The sequence below is a fragment of the Ranitomeya imitator genome, chromosome 6 (genome assembly GCF_032444005.1).
Source record: "Ranitomeya imitator isolate aRanImi1 chromosome 6, aRanImi1.pri, whole genome shotgun sequence".
Lineage (NCBI taxonomy): Eukaryota > Metazoa > Chordata > Amphibia > Anura > Dendrobatidae > Ranitomeya > Ranitomeya imitator.
Window position 1 is genome coordinate 300,653,286 of NC_091287.1, and position 23,168 is coordinate 300,676,453.

The following is a 23,168-nucleotide window of genomic DNA, read 5'->3' on the forward strand; positions in this document are numbered from 1 at the left end:
CAGACACCTCGATCTTCTGGCACCACTATGTTGCGGCATCCCCGTGACATCTGGTTATAGGTCTCTACCTATATGTGTAGATTAAGAGCGATATGTCACCCAATGGTAGTATAATGGGGGAGAAGCCACCAAGGGGCTGCCTCTTGGACTAGTCAACCTAGTCACCTTGTCCGTGACCGGCTTTTAACTGTATGTTTTTTCTCTCTCGCTAAATGATAGAACAAACTCTGATTCATGCTGTCCATAGTTTTTATACATGCCATTAGTGTGCTAGCTGAAAAAGGCACAGCATTCGAATATTTAATCTTGTGAGTGCACCTCGACATTGCCAAAAAAATGCACCAAAGTGGTGCAAATTATAGCATCCAGATAAAACCTATTTAGGCCTCATTCAGATGTCCATGTTTCATGTACTCATTCTAATGTAGGATGTTACATGTCTGTGTTTTTCATGTACCATGTTTCTGTGCAAAACCCATGGAGACATGTTCATTTTTTTCTAGTATCACGGATGAAAAGTGCCAATACAAATCTATGAGTCTGTGAAAAACACATACAGCACATGGATGGCATCCGTGTGCCATCAGTGTGTTGTACGGATTCAGCATTGCAATGGATAGGAGAAGCTTTGTCATTTATTTCTTTGTCCATCCATTAAAAACACTGATAACGAACTGACCAAACACTGATGAACACACTGATGGTAAAAACGGACACACAGACCATACACGGATAACACACAGATGTTAAACACGACACACACATGACACACTGATCCAAAATACTGATGACATTAGTACAATTTTCTCTCGTACGTCTTTAAACACAGATGTGTGAATGAGGCCTTATTATGTGTTTAAAACACTGTCAATGCTTAGCTCAAAAATAGGTCTTAATGAGGAAGATCATGACCTAGCTTCAAGGGGCTTAGCTTAAGATGTGCCAAAATGTAAGACGCAAATAAATTGGTGTAAAAGTAAGCCATCAAAAGGGTGGTGTAAAGTTGGACGAAGTAGTCTAAAGACTGTCCCAATTTATCATCCATCTGTGATATATTTGGTTGATTTTTCAGACTGTCCAGTATAAGTTTACGCTCTCTAATTTACACAGGATTAGTAAAGCCTCCTGGATCAATTACCATAGCCCTCATCAATGTATGTCTTAATATACATTTTTATTCTTCTGTATGGACATTGTGTTTCCACCTTGCTCAGATGGTGGTCAAACAGGACATTTTTCTGCTCTAGCTTTGAGCTCAACCGTCTCTTAAAATGAGCGTCACCTGTCCTTTACCTTTAATTTTGAATCTTTGAACTTTATTCTTTGCATGTCTCCACTCATCAGTGTGACAGTAAAGATGACTGAACTGTCTGTACCATCTAGAGTCACTGCTGCCTGGACTTCTCCAGCTTTGGACAATATTCTCCACAGGTCAATAACCTCATGTGTCTCAGGCGCCTTTAAACGTATGGTTGCTACAAACACGTAGGAGGGGGGCAGGCCTTCTGGAAATATGTCTCTGGAAAACAAATGCTGGTTTATAAAGGCTAAATAACTGTCTTAGAAATACAGTAAAGGCAAAATAACACACAATGTAAGGCTACATAACACTCAAAGAAATAATCTTTCATTTCATCAGACTGTAAATACAATATTGGTGACAATAAAATATTAACACCTTTATTTATATATTATTCATTTATTTATTTTATGGTTCCAATTTGGATTTGGGAGAATTTAAGCAATTCACTTCAGTTGTCTCATACAGCATAGATGAAGATGATCCTCATCAAGTCAATTCGCAATTCTCCATCTCACAGATCTTCCTTACCTGATCTATCTATAATAATAATTTTTTATTTATATAGCGCCAGCATATTCCGCAGCACTTTACAACAAATGACATCACAACATCTATCACAACAAATGACAACAAATGACATCACGCTTTCCCCCGTACTGGAAGTTCGCTGCCTCGGAGTAACCCTTGACTCTGCCCTGTCTTCCAAACCGCACATCCAAGCTCTTTCCACCTCCTGTTACCTCCAGCTCAAAAATATTTCCAGAATCTGTCCTTTCCTCAACCCTCAATCTACTAAAATGCTTGTATATGCCCTCATCAACTCCCGCCTCGACTACTGAAACATCCTTTTCTGTGTGTCTGTTTCCCGCTGTGCATGACCTGGCTTGATTTCTGACCTGCCCTGCGTTCTTGCGTTCCTGTTTTGGATTGCCCCATCTGGCTCTGATCTTTGGCGTGTTTCTGGCTGTGTTTTCATCTAGTCCTCTTGATACCGTGCTCCCGACTGGCTTCTGACCCCTGGCTTAGTTCAGACCTTGCTTCTGTCTTCTCCTCTGATACTGCGTTCCCGACTGTTGCTGATTTGGCTTGTCCGACCTCTCTACTGCCCCCTAGCGGAGTTTTGCCCAGCTCATCAGATCTTCGCTTCAGGTGAGCTTCTGTTACCCCACTTCTGCTACCCCTGGTGGTTGTCCCCGTATTGCACAACATGTATTTGTGGAAATCATTCTCAAAACATTTCTAGAGCTTTAATTTATTTTATCTTTTCTATGTAAATGATTAATCATCAGTGATTATTTAGAATGTATTAGTTAGAGTAGATCTGTATTGAATATTGCATATGAATAATAGGATTTTTACCTTGTATTTTCAGTCACATCTACATCAGGATTAAGTAGATAGGCTTTTTCCGATGCCAGTGATCCTATTATCTTTTCACCTTTTTTATGAATTTTCATTCCCACAAGAAGCTCAAATCCCTTTTCATCCCGTGACGCTACAGGAATTCGGGTAGGGCACACGGATTCTGTAAGAAAACAAGCTTAGAAGTGCTATATGTAATTCACAAAATACTCCTTTTCTATTATGAAGTAACAGCATAAAACAGCATTATATCATTTCTTTTAAATTATGAAACCTTTGCAGTATACTATTAAAACAGATAATATGTTTTGTTAGGTATATTTTCATTGATTTCTGTTTTTAATTTAGTTTTTAAATATTGAGTAGGTCCTCTAGGCACTGCCTGTAGACCTGTGACATTTTGATTAAGGCTATGTGCACACGTTGCGGATTCTCTGAGGATCTGCAGCGTTTTTTGAGGTGCAGAAACGCTGCAGATCCGCAATTGATTTACAGTACAATGTAAATCAATGAGGAAAAAAAAAAAGCTGCGCACACTTTGCAGAAAATCAGCTGTGGAAACGCTGCGGTTTAAAAGAAGTAGCATGTCACTTCTTTTTTGCGAATCTGCAGCGTTTTTGTACCCATTCCATTATAGAAATAGGCAGGGGTAAAAAACGCAGCAAATCCGCAAAAAAAACGCACAAAAACTGCAGCAAAAACACACAAAAACCGCTGCGGATCCGCCCAAAATCCACAGCTGCGTTTCCTGCCAGGAGAGGCAAAATCCACACCAGAAATTCCTAAGGCTAATCAGCAACGTGTGCACATAGCCTAAGGCTGTTGTTCACATGTGGGGGTCATGCTGTGGCTTTTCACTACGTAAGCCGAGTTCCACTGCAGTCAGTATTCGCTGCGGATTGAATGCTGCGTACAGCCGCAGCGTTCAAATGTTACAGCATAGTGGATGGTATCTTATGAAATCACATCTCCACTTTGCGTGCAGGAACACCTCCGGCTTCCCTGCGTATACGCACATGCGGCACGTCTTTCTAGACCACAGCATTTCAATTTATCTTGTGGAGGAGCTCAGTCTCCACAAGATAAATATCACAGTCCATTGTATAGGATGCGGTGATTCCGCATGGTTCAATGAACATATGCGGAATCACGGCGCATACAAAAGCGGGCAGCACTTTGGACGGAGCTGAATCCAAAGCACTGCTGATACGGACCGTGGAGACATACCCTTAGAGGCAGATGATAGCTGAATAACAAAGCAATCATCTGCCGGGAATGGTGCAGGCTCAACTCCTCAAATAGGAATAAATATTTTTCATAGGTATCAATGTAACTTTGCATCTCATGATAATGTCCAAGTGAGAAAGTATTGGGCGTTTTGTTATTCTTTATGACACTTATCTCTATCTTGTGCTATACAACTCTTAATACATGATGTGAATTACAAGGCTAAAACATAAATGGAGACAGGACATGGAAGGAAGGGATGGCCGCAACTTTACTGCATTTTAGGGTTTACGATACTGCCAATGTTCGTTGCCCTGGCATAAGCAGTTGTCACGTGGAGAAGCACAGGTTATTCGTTCCAGTACCTGTCAGCAGGCTCACGCCTAGGTTATTTTCTTAGAGTCTTTATAGATTTAATAGAGCAATTTTACAGCAATGTTCACTATGTATTCCTGACAGGTCTAGAGCTGGGCATATACCAGGTCTGCGACTTATGAATGTTAAAAAAACATGAGCTGCATTTCAACATTACTATTCATAAATTTAATAGGTGCCCTGCATTACATCAGCTGCTGAGCATGAGCCACAGTCATGTATCTGAGGTGTTTAGGCTATGAGAATGATGACGTTACTGAGTACTTCTTCTAAATATTTTCTTTTTAATGTTTGAGTAAATGTTCGACTTGCCCATTGGGAATTATGTTGGGTATGAGTTTTTCAATGGGGCTGGGTAAATCTAAAACACATACAGTACATGTGCTTTAAACACGTGTATATTCATGGAGAACCTACCTAAAGGCCTAAGCACCTTTGCACAGAGCTGGTACAGCCACCATTAATTGCTGTACTGGTTTCATTGGTTGCCATATGTGCAGAAAAATTCTACCATAGAGATGAACCATAAATAGATGTATGCATGGATTTGTAGGTATTAACATATATATCATATTTCATTGACAGAAACAAATATGTATAAAATCATTTTGGCTTCATGTGCTCTCAAGTCATGTATTATCTACCTTATTTATATAGCATGTATTTCATGTATGCTAATTCAACTAAAAATATAGAAACAAATGTATTCTTCAAGAAAAACTAACATTTGTTTTTAAGTTAATAATTTTCTGGATATTGTAAAGGGATGAATTTTTGAAAAAAAATCTTCATCACATAATTTTGCTTCCTTCTCTCCCAAACACAGCTGCTCAGCAATACTGTTATGAGTCCTTTGTCGGATGTCTCAGGATCAAGGGCTCCTTCCCTGTCCTTAACGCTAGGGGCACCCTACCTCACCCTGTTCCCCAGATTACTTCTGATGGTGAAGACGTTGGGGCCACGTAGTTTGACTTAGCTCCTGAATCTGCCATCTGTCTGTACCCTTCCCATCCAAGGAAGAAGGGAGTAGTAATGTACCATAATGCACCAACCAGACTAACAAGGTAATGCAAACAGGGATAAAGGAAAATACCAATCATACAAATATACTCACACAAACAACAGAGGTAAACTCTGGGGAGTGGAGGATGGGGAAAAACCAAAGTAGGAGAAGGAAGGGAAAACCTGGTAATAGTCTCAGATGAATCCACCAAACTCCTTCTCAAACAACAACAACAACAAACTACCATCTCCTAACCATGCAGCATGAAGATACTCTGGCAATGAGTGCTTGCCATGGCCCAGAATACATAGTAGAGGGGAGTGGCCAATAGTGAACAGCTGAGAGCTTTCATGCAGAAAAGCTTCCAAGGGCTCTCAACTGAACAGATTAACCCCTAAACTGTTAAAAAAAAACCCTGCACCATATAATATGAAGTTGAAGTGCTTCTAAACAGTGCAGGAGTAGGAAAAATCAGACACTGCAATCTTCTGGCTCCTCTATGTCATCGTAAACCCGCAACAAATATTATATCTGTACAGTCTACTCAAACAATACATGTTCACGATATTCTCTCTTCGAGTATCTCTGCTTCCCAGCCCCTACTCATACAGGGAAATTCCACTCTTTGAAACTTTGAGTATAGTATACATAGTCTTTCTGAGCAGCAGTTGAAAGTAATTCTAAAGGAACATAAACTGGTAATTGAAAAAGCACTGCAGCATAGTGCTTGGGAGAGAAGGAAAAAATAAAGTAATAAATTAGATTGCAAAAATGTATACCTTTACATTGACTAAAGAATAATTACATAACAAAAGTTTAGCTGTTCTTTAACTCCTTACTGTCATCCGCCATACATAGACCTGCCTCTAACAGCCATGGGTGGAGTGGAGCAGAGCCCGTGACTGTTAAAGAGAACCTGTCACACCCCCAGGCATTTTTAACTAAAAGAGCCACCATGTGCCGCACTAATGCTGCATTCTGTCAAGGTTTCTCTTTTAGTTTGGGTATCTGCAAACGCTGAAATAATCGTTTTTATAATGTGCCCCTCATACCTGAAGTTTGTCAGGGGGGCATGTCTTTTCCCCCCTGACACAAATGCCTCCCAGCCGTCGCTCAGGGCCTCCATGTGCCTGGCGCAGCCTCCATTTCCTTCCTGAACGTCCCCGGCACCTGCACTGTAGGTTTTTTTCGGGCATGCGCAGTTTGCGCTGCCCTTCCACTCCCATCATATGATGGGAACTTACAGGGCAGGCGCCGGGGATGTTCAGGAATAAAATGAAGGTGGCGCCCGGCGCATGGAGGCCCTGAGTGACAGCTGGGAGGTGTTTGTGTCAGGGGGGAAAAGACATACCCCCCTGACAAACTACAGGTAGGAAAGGCAAATTCTAAAAACGATTATTTCAGCGTTGGCAGGGACCCCAACTAAAAGAGCCACCTTGGCAGAATGCAGCATTAGTGCTGCACAAGGGGGCTCTTTTAGTTAAAAACGCCTGGGGGGTGACAGGTTCCCATTAACCTGTTAAATGTCTCTGTCAATTTCTGACAACGATATTTACAGCACTCCAGCATGTGGGAGCGTCATTCTAAGCACGACTCTGATGTGATCATGGGGTACAGACCGGTTGTTATGACAGCTGGGGGTCTGTTGAAGACATCTGTACCTGCCTAGACACCTAGCCTGTGGCTGGGCATCAAAGGAGACCATGATTTTTACTAGTATTAGCAGTATTGCAGTATATAGTACAAGCAATCAGACAATAACCAGAAGAAGAATCCAATTTCACCTGTCAGAAGTGTAGCCTAGTGGCCCTTTTAGAAGAAAAGGTGCGGGGTCTGGAAGAAAGAATAGCAACTTTGAAACTCATCAAAGAGAATGAAGACTTTCTAGACAGAACAGAAGCATCTCTACTGGTCACAGAAGGTGCAAAAAGTGTCAGAGAACCTCCAAAAGCAGATGAGTGGAAGCATGTGACCAAAAGAAGCAAGAAGACCATGGAGAAATCACCAACCACACAACTGAAGAACCGATATCAAATCTTTGTAGAGGATGAAGATGGCACACCTAAGAATGAAGCAATACCAGCAAGCAAAAAAGAAAAGGGCACACAGCAACAAGTGACAGCAAAAAGTACAGCCAAGAAGCAACGAAGAGTGGTGGTGGTGGGAGACTCACTACTGAGAGGCACCGAAGCAGCCATCTGCAGACCGGACATAACTGCAAGAGAAGTATGCTGCCTTCCAGGTGCGATGATCAAGGATGTGACCGATAGGATACCAAAGCTCTTCAGCTCCAAGGACGTCCACCCATTTCTTCTGATACATGTTGGCACCAATGACACGGCAAGGAAGGACCTACCGACAATCTGCAAGGACTTTGAAGAGTTGGGGAAGAAAGTAAAGGAACTGGATGCACAGGTAGTTTTTTCTTCTATCCTTCCAGTAGACGGGCATGGCACCAGGAGATGGAACAGGATCCTTGATGCAAACAACTGGCTAAGACGATGGTGCAGACAACAAGGATTTGGATTCCTGGACCACGGTGTGAATTACTGGTATGATGGACTCCTCGCCAGAGACGGACTACACCTCAACAAACCTGGGAAACACACATTCGCCAGAAGACTCGCTACACTCATCAGGAGGGCGTTAAACTAGAAGAAGAGGGGACGGGAAGAAAAACATTAGACTCGAACAAAGACGACCCAGGAAAACATACTCAGAAGGGAGGTAAGAACATTTCTAAAACAATCCACAGTGAGGAGATTGGAACAAAACAAAATCCTCTAAACTGCATGCTCGCAAACGCCAGAAGCCTGACAAACAAGATGGAAGAACTAGAAGCAGAAATATCTACAGGTAACTTTGACATAGTGGGAATAACCGAGACATGGTTAGATGAAAGCTATGACTGGGCAGTTAACTTACAGGGTTACAGTCTGTTTAGAAAGGATCGTAAAAATCGGAGAGGAGGAGGGGTTTGTCTCTATGTAAAGTCTTGTCTAAAGTCCACTTTAAGGGAGGATATTAGCGAAGGGAATGAGGATGTCGAGTCCATATGGGTTGAAATTCATGGAGGGAAAAATGGTAACAAAATTCTCATTGGGGTCTGTTACAAACCCCCAAATATAACAGAAAGCATGGAAAGTCTACTTCTAAAGCAGATAGATGAAGCTGCAACCCATAATGAGGTCCTGGTTATGGGGGACTTTAACTACCCGGATATTAACTGGGAAACAGAAACCTGTGAAACCCATAAAGGCAACAGGTTTCTGCTAATAACCAAGAAAAATTATCTTTCACAATTGGTGCAGAATCCAACCAGAGGAGCAGCACTTTTAGACCTAATACTATCTAATAGACCTGACAGAATAACAAATCTGCAGGTGGTTGGGCATTTAGGAAATAGCGACCACAATATTGTGCAGTTTCACCTGTCTTTCACTAGGGGGACTTGTCAGGGAGTCACAAAAACACTGAACTTTAGGAAGGCAAAGTTTGAACAGCTTAGAGATGCCCTTAATCTGGGTGACTGGGACAATATCCTCAGAAATGAGAATACAGATAATAAATGGGAAATGTTTAAGAACATCCTAAATAGGCAGTGTAAGCGGTTTATACCTTGTGGGAATAAAAGGACTAGAAATAGGAAAAACCCAATGTGGCTAAACAAAGAAGTAAGACAGGCAATTAACAGTAAAAAGAAAGCATTTGCACTACTAAAGCAGGATGGCACCATTGAAGCTCTAAAAAACTATAGGGAGAAAAATACTTTATCTAAAAAACTAATTAAAGCTGCCAAAAAGGAAACAGAGAAGCACATTGCTAAGGAGAGTAAAACTAATCCCAAACTGTTCTTCAACTATATCAATAGTAAAAGAATAAAAACTGCAAATGTAGGCCCCTTAAAAAATAGTGAGGAAAGAATGGTTGTAGATGACGAGGAAAAAGCTAACATATTAAACACCTTCTTCTCCACGGTATTCACGGTGGAAAATGAAATGCTAGGTGAAATCCCAAGAAACAATGAAAACCCTATATTAAGGGTCACCAATCTAACCCAAGAAGAGGTGCGAAACCGGCTAAATAAGATTAAAATAGATAAATCTCCGGGTCCGGATGGCATACACCCACGAGTACTAAGAGAACTAAGTAATGTAATAGATAAACCATTATTTCTTATTTTTAGTGACTCTATAGCGACAGGGTCTGTTCCGCAGGACTGGCGCATAGCAAATGTGGTGCCAATATTCAAAAAGGGCTCTAAAAGTGAACCTGGAAATTATAGGCCAGTAAGTCTATCCTCTATTGTTGGTAAAATATTTGAAGGGTTTCTGAGGGATGTTATTCTGGATTATCTCAATGAGAATAACTGTTTAACTCCATATCAGCATGGGTTTATGAGAAATCGCTCCTGTCAAACCAATCTAATCAGTTTTTATGAAGAGGTAAGCTATAGGCTGGACCACGGTGAGTCATTGGACGTGGTATATCTCGATTTTTCCAAAGCGTTTGATACCGTGCCGCACAAGAGGTTGGTACACAAAATGAGAATGCTTGGTCTGGGGGAAAATGTGTGTAAATGGGTTAGTAACTGGCTTAGTGATAGAAAGCAGAGGGTGGTTATAAATGGTATAGTCTCTAACTGGGTCGCTGTGACCAGTGGGGTACCGCAGGGGTCAGTATTGGGACCTGTTCTCTTCAACATATTCATTAATGATCTGGTAGAAGGTTTACACAGTAAAATATCGATATTTGCAGATGATACAAAACTATGTAAAGCAGTTAATACAAGAGAAGATAGTATTCTGCTACAGATGGATCTGGATAAGTTGGAAACTTGGGCTGAAAGGTGGCAGATGAGGTTTAACAATGATAAATGTAAGGTTATACACATGGGAAGAGGGAATCAATATCACCATTACACACTGAACGGGAAACCACTGGGTAAATCTGACAGGAAGAAGGACTTGGGGATCCTAGTTAATGATAAACTTACCTGGAGCAGCCAGTGCCAGGCAGCAGCTGCCAAGGCAAACAGGATCATGGGGTGCATTAAAAGAGGTCTGGATACACATGATGAGAGCATTATACTGCCTCTGTACAAATCCCTAGTTAGACCGCACATGGAGTACTGTGTCCAGTTTTGGGCACCGGTGCTCAGGAAGGATATAATGGAACTAGAGAGAGTACAAAGGAGGGCAACAAAATTAATAAAGGGGATGGGAGAACTACAATACCCAGATAGATTAGCGAAATTAGGATTATTTAGTCTAGAAAAAATTCGACTGAGGGGCGATTTAATAACCATGTATAAGTGTATAAGGGGACAATACAAATATCTCGCTGAGGATCTGTTTATACCAAGGAAGGTGACGGGCACAAGGGGGCATTCTTTGCGTCTGGAGGAGAGAAGGTTTTTCCACCAACATAGAAGAGGATTCTTTACTGTTAGGGCAGTGAGAATCTGGAATTGCTTGCCTGAGGAGGTGGTGATGGCGAACTCAGTCGAGGGGTTCAAGAGAGGCCTGGATGTCTTCCTGGAGCAGAACAATATTGTATCATACAATTATTAGGTTCTGTAGAAGGACGTAGATCTGGGTATTTATTATGATGGAATATAGGCTGAACTGGATGGACAAATGTCTTTTTTCGGCCTTACTAACTATGTTACTATGTTACTATTTTACTAATAACAGGCTTAAGTCCTGTGAGAGGACTTAGGGTACGTTCCCACGGTCAGTAATTGGCAGTACTTTGGACGCAGCACATGTCCGCTCCGTCCAAAGCGCTGCAGGATTTTGAGTGCCGGTGATTCCGCATGTGTACACTGAACCGTGTGGATTCACGGCGCCCTATACAATGTACGGGTGAAATTTATCTTGCGGAGACTCGCCTCTACAAGATAAATTGACATGCTACGGTCTGGAAAGACGCGCCGAATGTCCGTGGGTGAGCCACAGGCGTTGGTTCACGCATAGTGGATATGGGATTTCTTTAAATCCCATCCACTATGCTGTAACATCTGGCTGCTGCAGGTTGGATACCGCAGATGTACTCCACGTCCAACCCGCAGCGTTTACTGACTGTGGTAATATACTCTAATAAATACAGTAAAAGCAAAAGAAAAAAAAGTTTAAAAAATAAAAGAAAGAAAAAACAAAAACACAAAAGTTGAGATCATCCCCCTTTTCACCCAGTAAAAATACAGGTAATAAAAAAGTTACACAAGTAGTATTGTTGCATCTAGAAAAGTTCTATCAAAGTATAAAAAGAATTAACATTGTAAACTGAAACTAATTCAAAGTTGTGCTGAAATATTACAAAAAATGATGTAACAAACAATCAAAATGTCATATCTATCCCAAAATAGTATCAATCAAAATCTCTCTCCCCACAAAAAGTAAGCACACAGCTGTATCGACTGAAAAATTGTTCTCGGAAAATGGCGACACAATAAAAACATTTTTTTTCAAAGCTGTGATTCTTTGTTCATCACTAAAATAATAAATAAACTAGGCAAGTTTGGCATCACTGTAATTATATTGATATATTTACCACACAATGTACTCTGTAAAAACAATTCCATAAACACAATGTTAGAGTTGTGTTTTTTTCACAATTTCAAAGCACTTGGAATTTTTTTCCAGTACACTATGTGGTACAATGAATGGTGTAATTCAAAAGTTCAACTCGTCCTGCAAAAAACAAGTGCTCATATGTCTATATTGACAGGAAAATAAAAAAAGTTATGGCTCTTGGAAGAAGGGGAAGAAAAACAAAACTGAAAAAATTGAAATTTGCTGTGTCAGGAAGATGTTAAATAAAATCACACAATCAATGGATTACGGGGTTAGCAACAACTGTGCACTATTAGGGTGAATTCTAGTGATGAGCGAGTATACTTGTTACTTGGGTTTCCCCGAGCATGCTCGGGTGTCCTCCGAGTATTTTGCCGTGCTCGGACATTCCTTATTTGTTAAGGAATCCCCACATGTATTCAGCCTGTCTACCAGCCCCCCAGCGGTCACGTGGGGCCACCGATTACAGTAATCAATATGCGGCTCCACCCCTATGGGAGGTGGAGCCGCATATTCATTACTGTAAATAAGCAGCCCCACGTGACTGCATACAGGAGAAGATGCGGCCAGAACTGGAAGCAACACCAACGAGGGAGCTTGGTGAGTATTTTCAGAACAGCGAGGTAAGGGCACATAGATCTTTATTTTAAACACTATTATTCATATCTTCTCTGCAGCAAACGTTGCTGCAGGGAAGATATGAATCGCGGCTTCAGCACCAGTGGGGGGGACAGCGCTTAATGTAGCGCTGTCTCCTGCACGGCACACGGACTGCACACGGACAACGTCCGTGTGCGGTACGTGTTTTACACAGACCCATTGACTTTAATGGGTCTGTGTAATACGTGTGCTCCCACGAACACTGACATGTCTCCGTGTTTGGCAGATGGAGACACGGTCCGCAAAAATTCAATGACATCTGCACAGATGCATTGATTTTTATGTGTCTACGTGTGTCAGTGGTTCCGGTCCGTGAGGAAACTGTCACCTCACGTACCGGAGACACTGACGTGTGAAACAGGCCTTAAGCAGGTTTCAGGCAGATTTGCTGCTGAAAGTCATTTTTTTTACTGCAATGGCTTTGTTTCTAAATCATGGGCAAGGTTTAATGGAAGCTGATTTTAGATAAATGAGACAATTGCAGGAATGTATTCAATGAATCACATGTAAATTGATTATTAGGGATTTTTAAAGGGGTATTCCCATCTCCAAGATCCTATCCCAATATGTAGTAGGTGGAATATCTATAATATAACGCTGGGAGCGTCACTCTGTCCGAAGCCTTTATAGACTGCGCAAGCATAAGCGCCGGCACAGTCTGGACCCCACAGAGTGACGCTCCCAGGAGATCGCGGTATGCGTAAACACTGAACGCACACCGCGATCTCCAACGGAGAGGCAGGGACCGCCAGGAGGGTAAGTATCGGCTATATTCACCTGTCCCCCATTCCAGCGATGCGTGCGGCTCCGTCTCCGTGTCCCGGTCCTCTGCCTGTGATGTTCAGTTCAGAGGGCGCGATGACACGCTTAATGCGCGCCGCCCTCTGACTGACCAGTCACAGCCAGAGGACCCGGAAGATGGCGGCGCGCAGCGGTGGAACAGGGCCAGGTGAATATAGCAAGTGTCAGGGGCCTGAGCTAGCGGCGATACCGGCACCTGACCCCCACAACGCGTCGGTGCCCAGCAACGATAGGTGAGTATGGTATTTTTTTTTTTATATATTGCAGCAGCATACGGGGCATATACAATGGAGCATCTTATGGGGGCCATCAACCATAATGGAGCAGTGTACGGGGGCATATACCATGGAGCATCTTATGGGGGCCATAAACCTTTATGGAACAGTGTACAGGGGCATATACCATGGAGCATCTTATGGGGGCCATAAACCTTTATGGAGCAGTGTACGGGGGCATATACCATGGAGCATCTTATGGGGGCCATAAACCATAATGGAGCAGTGTACGGGGGCATATACCATGGAGCATCTTATGGGGGCCATAAACCTTTATGGAGCAGTGTACGGGGGCATATAATATGGAGCATCTTATGGGGGCCATCAACCATAATGGAGCAGTGTACGGGGCATATATTATGGAGCATCTTATGGGGCCATAAAACTTTATTGAGCACTGTACGGGGGCATATACCATGGAGCATCTTATGGGGGCTATAAACCTTTATGGAGCAGTGTACGGGAGCATATATCATGGAGCATCTTATGGAGGCCATAAACCTTTATGGAACAGCGTACGGGGCATACACTATCGAGCATCTTATGGGGCCATCAACCATAATGGAGCAGTGTACGAGGGCATATACTATGGAGCATCTTATGGGGGCCATGAACCTTTATGGAGCAGTGTACGGGGCATATACTATGGAACATCTTATGGGGGCCATCAACCTTTATGGAGCAGTGTACGGGGCATATACTATGGAGCATCTTATGGGGGCCATAAACCTTTATGGAGCAGCGTATGGGGCATATGGATGGGAGCAGCAAATTAAAGAACGGTGGCGCAGGATGGGAGCAGCACATGACAGAACGGGGGCGCAGGAAGGGAGCAGCACATGACAGAACAGGGGCGCAGTATGGCAGCAGCACATGACAGAACGGGGGTGCAGGATGGCAGCAGCACATGACAGAACGGGGGTGCAGGATGGGAGCAGCACATGACAGAACGGGGGCGCAGGATGGGAGCAGCACATGACAGAACAGGGGCACAGGATGGCAGCAGCACATGACAGAACGGGGGTGCAGGATGGAAGCAGCACATGACAGAACGGGGGCGCAGGATGGGAGCAGCACATGACAGGATGGGGGCGCAGGATGAGAGCAGCAAATGACAGAATGGAGGTGCAGGATGGGTGCAGCACATGTCAGAATGGAGGCGCAGGATGGGTGCAGCACATGTCAGAATGGAGACGCAGGATGGGTGCAGCACATGTCAGAATGGGGGCGCAGGATGGGAGCAGCACATGTCAGAATGGGGGCGCCGGATGGGAGCAGCACATGACAGGATGGGGACACAGGATGGGTGAAGCACATGACAGGATGGGGACACAGGATGGGTGCAGCACATGACAGGATGGGGACGCAGGATGGAGCAGCACATGACAGGATGGGGACGCAGGATGGAGCAGCACATGACAGGATGGGGACGCAGGATGGAGCAGCACATGACAGGATGGGGACGCAGGATGGAGCCGCACATACCAGGATGGAGACCATATACCAATATAAATGCTCGCCACCCGGGCGTAGAAGGGGTTCAATAGCTAGTTATTATTATTATTAGCAAATACCTCCAATTAGAAATGTACCGTATATACAGTACTCAAGTATTTCAGCAAATTTTTTTGTGCTGAAAAAGCCCCCCTCAGCTTATACTCGAGTGAGGTGTCCAGAAGATGGAGTGGGAGCTTCAGCGGCGGAGAGGCGTGTCACAGGAGGCAGGAGACGGCGGCTGCGGTAAAGCTTGTGCCAGCTGCTAAATAGAAATGCATATTTACTGCACTAGCAGTGAATATTCATTTGTCTGTAATGTCATGCACAGCTTACTGCAGCGGCGTGGCGATCACATGTGCCCGATACATAAGAAAGTGGACATTCACTGTCCTCCATGCCCATAAGCCTGAAGGGCAGTAAATATTAATTCCCTTAAGTAGTGTGCACACGTGATCGCTTTGCTGCTGCAGGTGCTGACACCAGAGCAAGACCCTGCGAGGGAGTGCAGGGACTGTAAGCAGGATGGTTTCGGGTTTTTTAAAAGGTTTTTCTGATGGGACCATGCATACCTGGATAGGGATGAGGGGACAATGCATAGAAGGATGAGGATGAGGGGACAATGCATACCCGGCTTATACTCGAGTCAATATGTTTTCCCAGTTTTTTGTGGTAAAATTATGTGCCTCGGCTTATACTCAGGTCGGTTTATACTCGAGTATATACAGTAGTATAGTTTTTCTGATTCGTTATGTCTCTTTCCTCATGTAATACTCGAGTGATGGTCCCAGAAGACGGATGGGGAGCAGCAGCGGCGGAACAGCTGGTCACAGGACGCACGAGCCGGCTGCTGTGGCTAAAGCCTGTGCCGCTTCTAAAGAGAAATTAATCTTCACTGCGCTGGCACTGAATATTCACTTGTCTGTAATAGTGCGCACAGTGTTAGTCGCAGCCTCCGGATTCCTGAAGGGGCGGGGCAGTCACATGTGCCCACTACTTAAGTAAATGAATATTCACTGTCCTCCATGCCCATAAGCATGGAGGGCAGTGAATATTAATTCCCTTTGGTAGTGGGCACACGCGATCGCCCCTCCACTGCAGCTGCTGGCACTGGAACAAGGCACTAAAATGGAGCGCAGGGACAGTAAGGCTGGGTTCACACTTGTGTACCGGGGCTTTGCGAATGGCTGCGTATTTCCTCTGTTAAGCCCCCCCACTTCTGCACTTCTTCCGCTTAGGTCTGCCTTCTTCTGCATGCATCCTGTTTACCTATACCTAAGGTCATGCAATGCCTGCACATGAGGAAAGAGACAGAGAAATATGTGCATAAAATCAGGTTTTATTAATGTTCTTTGTTCTATACCAATCATGTATGGCCACGCCACGTGATGCATTATTTAATGTACCATCTCACAGTCTTTTAGTTTTTATTGTGTATTGTTACTTATGTGTTAATAAAATTTGTTGGATATGAAGTAGATTTCTCTGTTTTTGATAGGATAATCTAGTCAGGATTTGGCTGAGAGTATGAATAATGCATAATTGTTGTCTCCCGTCGACCTCGCTGTGAGAAGCCACAATTCTGCTGTCACATTCAGTGTCTGCAGACTTTCGTGTCAAACCTGAACAACTCCTTTAAGTCTAAAATCTTATGAAAATATGGACACATTCATTCATAATTTCTGGATCATTGAGTTTGCCAGTTATAATAATTAATTTTTAGCATCACAAATAACAACCATATACTGGGACATTACCTTCACATATCTTCTGTTGCATGGTCTCCTTAATCCTGTCTATGGTGGTGTAGTCCTCTGCATACAGGACATAGTCAGTGGATGGAGAATTAGCAATTGCCACTAGTTCAGACTTGGTGATTTCAGAACCAACTCCAACTGCAAACATAATAATGTCCTGTGCTCTGGCTTGTGCAGCAATCTCCACCACATCATCCTGGGATTTACCATCTGTAACCACAATGGCTATCTTGTTTTTGGTGAGATTAGTCCTCTGGGAAGATGGGAAAACATTCTCAGTAGCAAATTTAATTGCTCGTCCTGTCTGTGTATTTCCTCCCAAGTATTTCATGCCTTTTAGGGCATTAATAAGTTGTTGGTTTGTCCGATGTTGCCCAAGGGGAAATTCCAACCTTGGTTGATCACTGTATTGAACTACAGCCACCTGGGTGTAAGCAGGTCCGATGTCAAAGCTGCTGGTTATGTTTATCAGCCAGTTCTTCGCGGTGTCAAAGTCAGCATATCCCACACTCCAGGACCCATCAACGATGAACACTAAATCATTCATAGCAGTTCGGCAACCTGTTAACAAATATAAACATGCATTTTGTGCATTCAAAGAAAATGTAATAATAAATACACTTTTAATAAAAGAAGTCTAAACTAGAGTTGAGCGACCTTGACCTTTTTAGAGTCGAGCCGGGTTTCGCGAAACCCGACTATCTCAAAAGTCGGGTCGAGTGAAATCGGCCGATTATGACGTAAAGTCGGGATCGACCGAAACACGAAACCCAATGCAAGTCAATGGGGCAGCATAGTCGGCAGTGAGTGGGGGCCAGGAAAACACCTAGAGTGCCCATTTTAATGTCAAAACCATCCATTCTTCTTAAAGGGACTCTGTCACCTGAATTTGGCGGGACTAGTTTTGGGTCATATGGGCGGAGTTTTCAGGTGTTTGATTCACCCTTTCCTTACCCGCTGGCTGCATGCTGGCTGCAATATTGGATTGAAGTTCATTCTCTGTCCTCCATAGTACATGCCTGCACAAGGCAAGATTGCTTTGTGCAGGCGTGTACTATTGAGGACAGAGAATGAACTTCAATCCAATATTGCAGCCAGCATGCAGCCAGCGGGTAAGGAAAGGGTGAATCAAACACCCGAAAACTCCGCCCATATGACCCAAAACCAGTCCCGCCAAATTCAGGTGACAGGTTCCCTTTAATGAAGCTTGTCAAGCGTAATTTACCTTATAATAATTGGAAGGCATTTGAAATTGGGGGTCATTTGGCTAAAGTTGTGGTGGGTAGGGCTGGTTCAAGTAATTAGTGGGCCCAGGAAATCTGGACCACGTCACGGCAGTGGAGCAGGGAGAGGTAAGTATTTCAACTTTGCAAGTGCTGTGAACCTGAGCAAGCAGGGGGGGCCCACTCGTTGGCATTGGCACTGGCACAGGGCCCCTCAAAGTACAGCGGTGTGTTTGCACGGCGGGGGCGCCTCCCACCGGCAGCAACACTTTTGCGTACTATGAGAGGCCCTGTGCCAGTGACGTCGCCAACTAGTATTCCTCCCCCCCACCTGATGAAGGAACCTGCACTTTCATCTGCACCTTCCTCTTTGTCCCCGTGTAAGGTGGTATGGTATGCGGGAAGAGCAACCTGACTTTCAGCAGGGTCACAATGTTGTTGTGTAGCGTGCACGGGGAATGTTGCGTTATGGGTCAATGTACCAGCAGACTCATCTATCACTGGCTGGGCAATGGGCAGGATGAGGAGGAAACACAGATATAGGCCCAAAGAATAAAGTTGGCTAAATGCAGTTCAAAATTGGTAACACAGGAATAACCAGGGGGCATTGCAGTGGAGGACAACTGGAATGAGAGGCTGACACAGAGAGTAGGCCCAAATCAGTAAGTAGTCGAAATGCAGTTCAAAATTGGCAACCGTAGTAAACAGGCGGCACAGCTTTGTTCAGTGGAGGAGAACAGCAAGGAGTGGCAGACACCGATAGTAGGCCCCAACCCAACTAGTAGGCAAAATGCAGTCTAACATTAACAACTACTTAACGAGCGCCTGAAAACGGAATTTCAGGACAGGAAACCAGGAGAACAGCAAGGAGTGGCAGACACCGATAGTAGGCCCCAAACCAACTAGTACGCCAAATGCAGTTGTTCCGTTTAACCACAATTTAATGAGAGCCTGAAGATAGAAGTTCAGGAAAGGCAACCTGGAGAACACCTTGGAGTGGAACACACCATCTCTCTACACCCCATACCCAATTTGTAGGCCTAATGCAGTGTAGTTTCCAAGAACTACTAAACGAGAGCCGGAAGATCGAAGCTCAGGAAAGGCAACCTGGAGAACACCTTGGAGTGGAACACACCATCTCTCTACACCCCATACCCAATTTGTAGGCCTAATGCAGTGTAGTTTCCAACAACTACTAAACGAGAGCATGAAGATCGAAGCATTGGCGAGGAAACCTGGGGAACACCTTGGAGTGGAACACACCATCTCTCTACACCCCATACCCAATTTGTAGGCCTAATGCAGTGTAGTTTCCAAGAACTACTAAACGAGAGCCGGAAGATCGAAGCTCAGTAAAGGCAACCTGGAAAACACCTTGGAGTGGAACACACCATCTCTCTACACCCCATACCCAATTTGTAGGCCTAATGCAGCGTAGTTTCCAACAACTACTAAACGAGAGCATGATGATCGAAGCATTGGCGAGGAAACCTGGGGAACACCTTGGAGTGGAACACACCATCTCTCTACAGTGGAACACACCATCTCTCTACACCCCATACCCTATTTGTAGGCCTAATGCAGCGTAGTTTCCAACAACTACTAAACGAGAGCCGGAAGATCGAAGCTCAGGAAAGGCAACCTGGGGAACACCTTGGAGTGGAACACACCATCTCTCTACACCCCATACCCAATTTGTAGGCCCAATGCAGCGTAGTTTCCAACAACTACTAAACGAGAGCCGGAAGATCGAAGCTCAGAGGTACACGGGCAGCAGTGGTGTGGTCAGTGGAGGCCTAGTGGAAGGAGTGACCGCAGACAGGCATCGAAGGCCTAAAATAATAACACATGGCTGTAGGCAATTCTAAATTGGTTACAGGGGTACACGGGCAGCAGTGCCCTGGTCAGTGTAGTAGTAGTTGAAAGAATGGACCGCAGACAGGCATCGAAGGCCTAAAATAAAAAAATTGGGCTGGCTGTAGGCAATTTTAAATTGGTTCCAGGGGTACACGGGCAGCAGTGGTGTGGTCAGTGGAGGCCTAGTGGAAGGAGTGACCGCAGACAGGCATCGAAGGCCTAAAATAATAACACATGGCTGTAGGCAATTTTAAATTGGTTCCAGGGGTACACGGGCAGCAGTGGTGTGGTCAGTGGAGGCCTAGTGGAAGGAGTGACCACAGACAGGCATCGAAGGCCTAAAATAATAACACATGGCTGTAGGCAATTTTAAATTGGTTCCAGGGGTACACGGGCAGCAGTGCCCTGGTCAGTGTAGTAGTAGTTGAAAGAATGGACCGCAGACAGGCATCGAAGGCCTAAAATAAAAAAATTGGGCTGGCTGTAGGCAATTTTAAATTGGTTCCAGGGGTACACGGGCAGCAGTGGTGTGGTCAGTGGAGGCCTAGTGGAAGGAGTGACCGCAGACAGGCATCGAAGGCCTAAAATAATAACACATGGCTGTAGGCAATTTTAAATTGGTTCCAGGGGTACACGGGTAGCAGTGCCCTGGTCAGTGTAGTAGTAGTTGAAAGAATGGACCGCAGACAGGCATCGAAGGCCTAAAATAAAAAAATTGGGCTGGCTGTAGGCAATTTTAAATTGGTTCCAGGGGTACACGGGCAGCAGTGGTGTGGTCAGTGGAGGCCTAGTGGAAGGAGTGACCGCAGACAGGCATCGAAGGCCTAAAATAATAACACATGGCTGTAGGCAATTTTAAATTGGTTCCAGGGGTACACGGGCAGCAGTGCCCTGGTCAGTGTAGTAGTAGTTGAAAGAATGGACCGCAGACAGGCATCGAAGGCCTAAAATAAAAAAATTGGGCTGGCTGTAGGCAATTTTAAATTGGTTCCAGGGGTACACGGGCAGCAGTGGTGTGGTCAGTGGAGGCCTAGTGGAAGGAGTGACCACAGACAGGCATCGAAGGCCTAAAATAATAACACATGGCTGTAGGCAATTCTAAATTGGTTACAGGGGTACACGGGCAGCAGTGCCCTGGTCAGTGTAGTAGTAGTTGAAAGAATGGACCGCAGACAGGCATCGAAGGCCTAAAATAAAAAAATTGGGCTGGCTGTAGGCAATTTTAAATTGGTTCCAGGGGTACACGGGCAGCAGTGGTGTGGTCAGTGGAGGCCTAGTGGAAGGAGTGACCGCAGACAGGCATCGAAGGCCTAAAATAATAACACATGGCTGTAGGCAATTTTAAATTGGTTCCAGGGGTACACGGGCAGCAGTGGTGTGGTCAGTGGAGGCCTAGTGGAAGGAGTGACCGCAGACAGGCATCGAAGGCCTAAAATAATAACACATGGCTGTAGGCAATTTTAAATTGGTTCCAGGGGTACATGGGCAGCAGTGGTGTGGTCAGTGGAGGCCTAGTGGAAGGAGTGACCGCAGACAGGCATCGAAGGCCTAAAATAATAACACATGGCTGTAGGCAATTTTAAATTGGTTCCAGGGGTACACGGGCAGCAGTGGTGTGGTCAGTGGAGGCCTAGTGGAAGGAGTGACCGCAGACAGGCATCGAAGGCCTAAAATAATAACACATGGCTGTAGGCAATTTTAAATTGGTTCCAGGGGTACACGGGCAGCAGTGGTGTGGTCAGTGGAGGCCTAGTGGAAGGAGTGACCGCAGACAGGCATCGAAGGCCTAAAATAATAACACATGGCTGTAGGCAATTCTAAATTGGTTACAGGGGTACACGGGCAGCAGTGGTGTGGTCAGTGGAGGCCTAGTGGAAGGAGTGACCGCAGACAGGCATCGAAGGCCTAAAATAATAACACATGGCTGTAGGCAATTTTAAATTGGTTCCAGGGGTACACGGGCAGCAGTGCCCTGGTCAGTGTAGTAGTAGTTGAAAGAATGGACCGCAGACAGGCATAGAAGGCCTAAAATAAAAAAATTGGGCTGGCTGTAGGCAATTTTAAATTGGTTCCAGGGGTACACGGGCAGCAGTGGTGTGGTCAGTGGAGGCCTAGTGGAAGGAGTGACCGCAGACAGGCATCGAAGGCCTAAAATAATAACACATGGCTGTAGGCAATTTTAAATTGGTTCCAGGGGTACACGGGCAGCAGTGGTGTGGTCAGTGGAGGCCTAGTCGAAGGAGTGACCACAGACAGGCATCGAAGGCCTAACATAACAAAAATGTCAATACAATGGTATTGTCAGTGGCAGGCATTGAAGGATGTCAGCGCATAGACTAAACATTGGTGGAGCTGTGAGATAATTTTGCAAGTGGTAGAGCACTGTTTGAGCTGGGGTGGGGGGAAACTGTCTTGTGGCCGGCGGTACAGGCCCAGGGCCCCTCATATTACAACGGTGTGTCTGACGTTGGGTGCGCACCACCACCGCCAGAGACACTTTATTGTACTAGGAGGGACCCAGTGGCAGTGCCGTCGACCAAAAGCGGGCTCACCCACCTCTTCAGACAAACTGCACTCTCACGGGTGCTGTCGCCAAGTGTCGATACCACGGCCCCGTGTGGGGAGTTTGGCCATTTAGTGAGGTGTAAACATGTCGTATGCTGGACAATCAGGTGCAGAAAATTACGAGATTGGAAAAGGCATTCAGAATAGTCCACAGGCAAGACCTTTTCATAGGAAAGCTAGGTGTCAGCCGGGCAAGGTGGGGCAAAAGATTTCGAAATCCAGTTGTGGTTCATTTTAATGAAGGTTAGATCATCTACATTTTGGGTAGCCAGACGAGTCCTTTTTTCTGTTAGTATTGAACCTGCAGCACTGAATACTCTTTCTGATAGGACACTAGCTGCCGGGCAAGCAAGCTCCTGCAATGCATATTCTGCCAATTCTGGCCAGGTGTCTAATTTTGATGCCCAGTAATCAAATGGGAATGACGGTTGAGGGAGAACATCGATAAGGGATGAAAAATAGTTTGTAACCATACTGGACAAATGTTGTCTCCTGTCACTTTGAATTGATGCTGCAGTACCTGTCCTGTCTGCGGTCATAGCAAAATCACTCCACAACCTGGTCAGAAAACCCCTCTGGCCAACGCCACTTCTGATTTCTGCCCCTCTAACTCCTCTGGTCTGCTGGCCCCTGCAGCTCGTGTGAGAACGATCACGGGCGCTGTGTGCAGGGAATGCCAGAAGCAAAC

At 44.8% G+C, this 23,168-nt stretch overlaps 1 protein-coding gene across 1 annotated transcript in view; it reads right to left on the reverse strand.

Annotated features, from left to right (window-relative positions):
- Positions 1 to 23,168, reverse strand: part of LOC138643369 (collagen alpha-1(XXI) chain-like) — a 130,792-nt gene that overhangs the window by 91,152 nt on the left and 16,472 nt on the right. The window contains exons 2-4 of the mRNA XM_069732290.1: positions 16,836 to 17,396; positions 2,663 to 2,828; positions 1,294 to 1,519 (exon numbers count right to left, since the gene is read on the reverse strand). Coding sequence (XP_069588391.1) covers positions 1,294 to 1,519; positions 2,663 to 2,828; positions 16,836 to 17,396 — 953 coding nt within the window. The remainder of the gene's footprint in view (positions 1 to 1,293; positions 1,520 to 2,662; positions 2,829 to 16,835; positions 17,397 to 23,168) is intronic.